The sequence below is a fragment of the Rosa chinensis genome, chromosome 1, assembly GCF_002994745.2.
Source record: "Rosa chinensis cultivar Old Blush chromosome 1, RchiOBHm-V2, whole genome shotgun sequence".
Lineage (NCBI taxonomy): Eukaryota > Viridiplantae > Streptophyta > Magnoliopsida > Rosales > Rosaceae > Rosa > Rosa chinensis.
This window is the reverse complement of record NC_037088.1, coordinates 8,225,386-8,231,598: the sequence shown is the minus strand read 5'-3', so window position 1 is coordinate 8,231,598 and position 6,213 is coordinate 8,225,386. Positions and strand designations below refer to the sequence as shown.

At 37.7% G+C, this 6,213-nt stretch overlaps 1 protein-coding gene across 4 annotated transcripts; it reads left to right on the top strand.

Annotated features, from left to right (window-relative positions):
* Window positions 1-406: 406 nt before the first annotated feature.
* On the top strand, window positions 407-4,936 carry LOC112191036 (RNA helicase aquarius-like). 4 transcript variants are annotated; one of them, XR_005803482.1, is made up of 5 exons: window positions 407-853; window positions 993-1,217; window positions 1,352-1,452; window positions 3,065-3,123; window positions 3,243-4,936. XR_005803482.1 is itself a non-coding variant. In XM_024330571.2 (4 exons), the coding sequence occupies exons 1-3, from the start codon at window positions 851-853 to the stop codon at window positions 1,373-1,375; spliced, it is 258 nt and encodes an 85-aa protein (XP_024186339.1). In that variant the 5' UTR covers window positions 407-850; the 3' UTR covers window positions 1,376-1,452; window positions 1,655-2,327. The 4 variants fall into 4 exon arrangements, 1 of the variants encoding a protein (XP_024186339.1); XR_005803483.1 differs by having other exon boundaries at window positions 1,095-1,217; window positions 3,065-4,936; XR_005803481.1 differs by having other exon boundaries at window positions 3,065-4,935.
* The last annotated feature ends 1,277 nt before the right edge of the window (window positions 4,937-6,213 follow it).

Sequence of the window (6,213 nt, the reverse complement as noted above, 5' to 3'; positions counted from 1 at the left end):
ATGAAGAACAGCAACATGTAAATTCTGAAAGCTAGTGCCTCTGTTGTACGTAAGAGCATTTGATTGATTTGGATTTTTAGTAAGCAGCCAATATAAGATCTCTATTTCCATTTCGGAAAAATAAAACCTCCTGCACTCTGTTGATTCATTTTGACTAATACATCAAAATTAAGTTTAATATAACCTTGTCTAGGAGTATTTCATCTCTCATTTCATTTAATCTACTTAATATATTGATATATTAATGTACCTTTCACAATTCTGTCATTCAACTTGATATATAAACATTAGAGGTGTAATTAAAAATAAAAAACTAAAAGTGATAGGTGAAAGTGACAGTTAAAGGAAACGTTAGGGGGCAATATGCTATATTTCCCAAGGGGTATATAATAATTACAATTGAAAACTAAGGAACGAACCGGTAGAGTAGTACCCAAAACCCGAATAGAATCGAAGAACCGACTCTCAGAAGTTACAGAGCTTTCTCTCTCAGACCCAAATTTTCATAAACCCTAACCCCCGTCGCTCCCCAAAATCGTAGCTTCCCTACAAAACCCGCATTGCGAAACCCTAATTCGTCGTTCTCTTGGGCAATGACGAAGGCGTACGGAACAGGCGCGTACGATTTCAAGCGCCACCATGTTACCGAGTACCCAGTGGAGCTGAACCACCAGCTCGGAGAGAAGCCGGTGGAGGCTAAACCCGGCGCGGCGCTGCCGAGCTCGATAACGCGGTAGGAGATTCAGAGGGACCAGCTCACTATGATTGCCGCTGCTAATTGGTCCAAAGCCAGCGGGCAGGTGTAGAAGGCGTTTGACGCGGAGCTGGTGAAGAAGATTTACTGTGGAATATGGTACTGGTATTCACATACTGAGATTTATACCTATTGGAAGTCTTATGATTTTTCTTTGTTATAAAAGCTGGACCTTTCAGAATTTGTGTCATATTTCTTTTTTTCCTTTGTTTCAACATAAACATTGCTGTTGTTGCAGGTACTTGAGGCTGATGTTGCTGTTGTTCCGAAATGCTACTTGAGTGCTTTGTATATACATGAAAAGGGGAAGCTCTTTACCCAACTTGTTGACTTGCTGCAGTTTTATGAAGGATTTGAGATTAATGATAATTTTGGGAAACAATTGACGGATGATGAAGTGCTCCAATCTCATTATGATCGCGTACAATCTTTTCAGCTGCTTGCTTTTACAAAGATTCCTAAGGTGTGTATATAAGCAGTCATAGAAAGAGACTCAATTTAAAAGAGTTCCTAAATTCGTAGAGGACATAGTTCCATGTTTTCTTTTATAGTGTATTGTGCTTATGTCCTGATGTTTCTTTCCCTTTGTTCTTGCAGTTGCAACAGCTTGCATTGGTTTAATTGACAACCGAAATGATCTCTCTAAAAGATTGTCTGTACTTTCTCCTGAAGAATTGAAGGATTTGGTTTGTTCAAAGGTATGTGGAAAATATTGATTCACCTTTTTAAGGTGCTGTTGTTTGAAACCTCTGTTTTTTTTTTTTTTTCCTTCTTTTTGTTTTTCTTTGTAGAACTGTATTCACTATCCAGCATTGGTACATATTTTGTGTTCTTAGCTTCTAATGAAAGTCAAGAAAGCATTCAACTAATGAATCGAAGAAAACATTGAATAAAATACAGAGCATTGTATGAAAGTAAAACTGAAAACAGAGAGACGGGTGAGAGAAAAGGTGAAGCGGAAGTGATATGGTGGACGCGACTTAAGGAGGGGAGAAAAAGAGATAAAAACAAGGAGAGGAAGAGAGGGGTAGTTTGAGACACTGAGTTTGGTGAGATAGCTGAGTACCTAACACAATTAGCTGTCTTGCACGTCCATTCTAAGCATTATTTTTTTATTCAGTCTGCTTTTTGTTAATATTTAACAATATTTATATGCTTTGAACCCAGAAAGATCTCTTCTTTGTTAAGGAGTTAATCACCACTTTGTAATAAGCATGTTCAATTATATAAAAAGTAACAATAGAACTGGAGTTAGATTATTCTCTGTAGTCCATGCATTACAAATGAGTAATTAATTCTATATTTAATTATATAAAAAGTAATAATAGAACTGGAGTTAGGTTGTTCTGTGTAGTCCATCACTAGGGCCGGCTCTGAAGGTGTGCAATGAGTGCAACAGCACAGGCCCCCAATGTGAGAGGGCCCCAATTTTTTTTTTCATGTTTTATATTTACACATAAATATTAAAAATTAGGCCCCAGCAGACCAACCTATATATTCTTTTCTTCTTTCTGCGTTCAATTTTTTTATTCTTTGCTACATTCTGGTGATTCTGCAGTTCACATGTGATTGAGAGGGCCCAATTTTTATTTTTTAAATTTAAATTTAATATTTAAGCTAAATAATATGGAAGAAAGATTAAATATTAAATTTAAATTTAAATTTAAGCTAAATAATATGACTGTAATTTAATATTAAAACAAGGAGAGATATTCTTTGATCTTCAAGAAATCAGGTTCTCTTATTTACATTCGTTTGCTTCTTGTCTCAAGAAAGATTAAATGGACTTGCTTTGATTTCGATTGAGAATGAATATCTTGGAAAAATCAATTACGATAAACTAATTGATGATTTTACAGCTAAGAAGGCAAGGAGATGGATTTTCAAATGAATATCAATCAACACTGCTGGAAGAATGTATTATTTTGAGGGTTTTAGATGAAGCATCTTTTTGTAATATTTTTTGTTGCAAACTTTACAATTGTATTGACTATTTAGCCTCTGTTGTAGGCTCATCTAATGAGCTGTCATTGATCATTGTTGGCTATTTGATTTTATATTGTGAGTTTGTTCGAGTATAAATATAAAACTAAAGCTTGGAGGGCCGCATTTTAAGTTTCGCACAGGGCCTCTGAAAAGTTTGAGACGGCTCTGTCCATGCATTATATGAGTGATTAAGAAGAATGGGTTCCAAGTCATTTTGATTGTGTTTATTATCTGATTATACATGATGATACACTGTAGTTAATAGTTTATATTCTAGCAGCTCATTTCAACATTTTTTTAACTCTTGCTGTACCAATTATGCAGGCATATGATAAAAGGGAGAGTAAAGCTTTCATTGCATTTAGAGAAGCACTGAAGTTCAAGTTTGTTCCTTCTCCATTAATAAAACTGTCAATCACTCTCTCTCTCTCTCCCAATACGTGCGTGTCCCCTCTGTCATTACTTCATTTTATTTATTGACACTTTCTATGCCTGGTGACAGATGAAACAGCTATTAACTGTGGGAGAACTACAGCCATGTTGCTTTAGATGTTGGCAATGTTGCTCAGGCAAGTGCTTTCTTCCAAAGAAGTGGCATATATATTTTCACATGAGATGTATGCTTGGTGGTCTGCGCAAGTCTCAGCTTTTCTGGGTGATCGCATAGGACACTGCATGTATGAACTGCAAAAGAGAAAAAAGAACTTAAAAAGATACAAGAAATATGAAAAAGTGGTAGTTAGAAAGTAATCAAGCAAATCTTCATGTATAAGGTCCATAATGTCTAGATGCTGTTCACTGCTCAAGATCATCCTAAGCAGTCCATGCTATTCTTTCATCATTTCTAAGCTTTTTTATTGTTGATTATTTCTTGTAGGCTCCAGAAGCTCTAGGAAGGTGTTTTTTTTTTTTTTTTTTTTGGAAAGATAAAGATATTTTATTACTAGATATGATTATAATTGTACATGAGGGCATCCAAAAAACTCTGGAGCATTAACAAACCATTCAAGACGGAGGTTTGAGTCAAAACTATAGCTAGCTAAATGATGAGCAACCATGTTTGCTTGCCTGGGTGCAAAGTTAACTGTAACCTCCCCCACAGCAGCCACAAGGCCTTGAATATCAGATATCAGAGCACCTAAGTCGGACAAATCTCCACCCAAAGAGTTAATGGCCTGGACTGCTACTAGATAATCACTCTCTACAACCACCTTGATAACATTCATAGCCTGCAGAAACTCCAAGCCATATTTCAAAGCCCGAAGTTCAGCGTGTAAGGGAGAGCTGACAAAGTCATCCTTGATTGTTCCTAATGACACCACCTGTACCTCCATACTGAATAGAGGGGAGAAAAGCCCGTCAACAGTCAGTTTAAGAGTACCAGTCACCGGAGTAGACCACTGTTTCCGACCGGTAGATCCTCTTCAATCTGCAGCCTCAAGAACCTGATTGGCTTGGGAATACTCCTCAAACCAAGCCATAGAGGCCACAATGCTAGGCCAGTAGGCCCTGTTTGAGAATGGTCTCTCCATAACTTGTCATTCCTGTTCCTCCAAATACTCTAAAGCAAGACAAGCAGCTTGTCATTTGTCAAAGCAAGCTGATGACATCGAATTGACCCTTTCCAAGATAAAGAAGATGGAATGGAAAAAGGAAGAGCTCCTACTATCTTTCTAGTCAAGCTGCGTTGACAAAATAGAAGCTCTAGGCTGGTGTTGGATCATACTAATAATAAGAAATTGATGCTGAGTTATTGGAAAGAATTATGACAGAGTTGAAAAGCATGGCTTCACCTACTAATTCAGCAATGTCTGATGATGAAGATAACTTCCTCGTTAGTGGGACCACTAATGCAGCATCTGAGGTGGGAAAATTTCGGGAAGCTGAGCACTTAGGCTGTGTTTGTTTCACAGATTTTGGCCTTTGGGAAAGGATCCTTTCCTGTGTTTCCTGTGTTTGGGATGACAATGGAAGGGAAAATGCTTCCCAAAGGAAAGGAAAAAGAGGAGGAAAATGATTCCCCACCCCAGGATCCACTTTCCGTCCGGATTTCCTGTATTATTTTAAAACATTATATGACTAAATTGCCCTGCTCAAAATCATTATTTGCTAGTTTTATCCCCATTATCATTTAGATTCTTATTTGCTAGTTTTATCCCCATTTTCTTTTGTACATTTTTCTTTAATGATATTTAGTAGATGATGGGTTAAAGATTTTAATCTCTAATGTCTGCATTCGAGCATATGTTTATCGCATATCACATTTCTCATTTTTGAAAAATTGGTCCTTTTCAAAAAAAAATAATTAAAAAAAAAAATGAATTTCTGCACCTTCAGCTCTTGCATATGTAACTACAACACATGCATCAACAATATTACAAAAGACCAATTGAAAGATCCATTATGAAATAAAACTTAGAAAAGACAAAAAAGAAGAAGGTGAATTTATGAATGCAATGGAAAATTCATTACTAAGTATTCTCATTAGTATGAGGGTATTATTGGAAAATTCATAGGATTTTGTTTCATTTCCTTATAAGAACCAAACACTGCAATGGAAATTAAGAGGTGTATTCTGATTACATTCCTAGTCTTTCCAAACACTGGAAAGGAAAATTGATGGGAATTACAATTTCCCATGCCCATGGAAAGAGCACGGAAATGCTTTCCTTTCCTTTCCTTTCAGCATCTGAGGTGGGAAAATCTCGGGAAGCTGAGCACTTAGTAGAGTTCCTTGGAAAAGTTCTACAACAGGTGCATTTCACTTTTACTTAAGCTACCGTAACTGAAATATTTTCTACTAAAAACAATGCAAACTATCTGGTATCAAGCAGGCATGACGGTTGCACTAATTTTTCATTTCACAGCCCTAGTACACTGGAGAGTTCTGGAATACGCAGGCTGTAACTTACAGCCATTGTGAGGGGCAACGTGGCGCGAGGAGAGCCACTGAATAAGTCAAAGTGGGGCTGAAGGTCATTTCACAATTAACGGTGTCGTTAGGGTAAAACACGTTCCGCATCAGCAACCACAACATTATCCCATCCTTTCCCCTCCAACCCCGACTTTTCTCAGACCCAAAGTCACTTATGTTCTTTGTCTCCTCTCACCGCTCGACTTCATAACCAAACCATTCCTTTTCCGCTCTTTAACCAAAATCCAATCTTTGAACACAAACCAATTCGTGGGTTTTCCGGGAAAGCAATTGGGTTTTTGTTTGAAAGGAAGTTAAGGATGGGATGAACTTCAGTGGTGACAGGAGAGAGAAGTGATTTTGGGTCTGAGGAGGGGTTTGGAGAGGAATGGATGGGATGAACTCCAGTTCGATTGTGGGGGCTGACGAGGAGGGCTGTAAAACATTTTTACTCTAACGGCACCGTCAACTGTGAAATTACGTTGAACCCCTACGTTGATCCATTAGGTGGCTCTCCTCGCGCCACGTCAACCTCCGCCAGTGGCTGTAAGTTACAGCC

Coding starts and splice junctions, on each gene's coding strand:
- LOC112191036 (XM_024330571.2), top strand. Junction 1,218..1,351: donor CTTTTACAAAGATTCCTAAG/GTGTGTATATAA, acceptor TTGTTCTTGCAG/TTGCAACAGCTTGCATTGGT.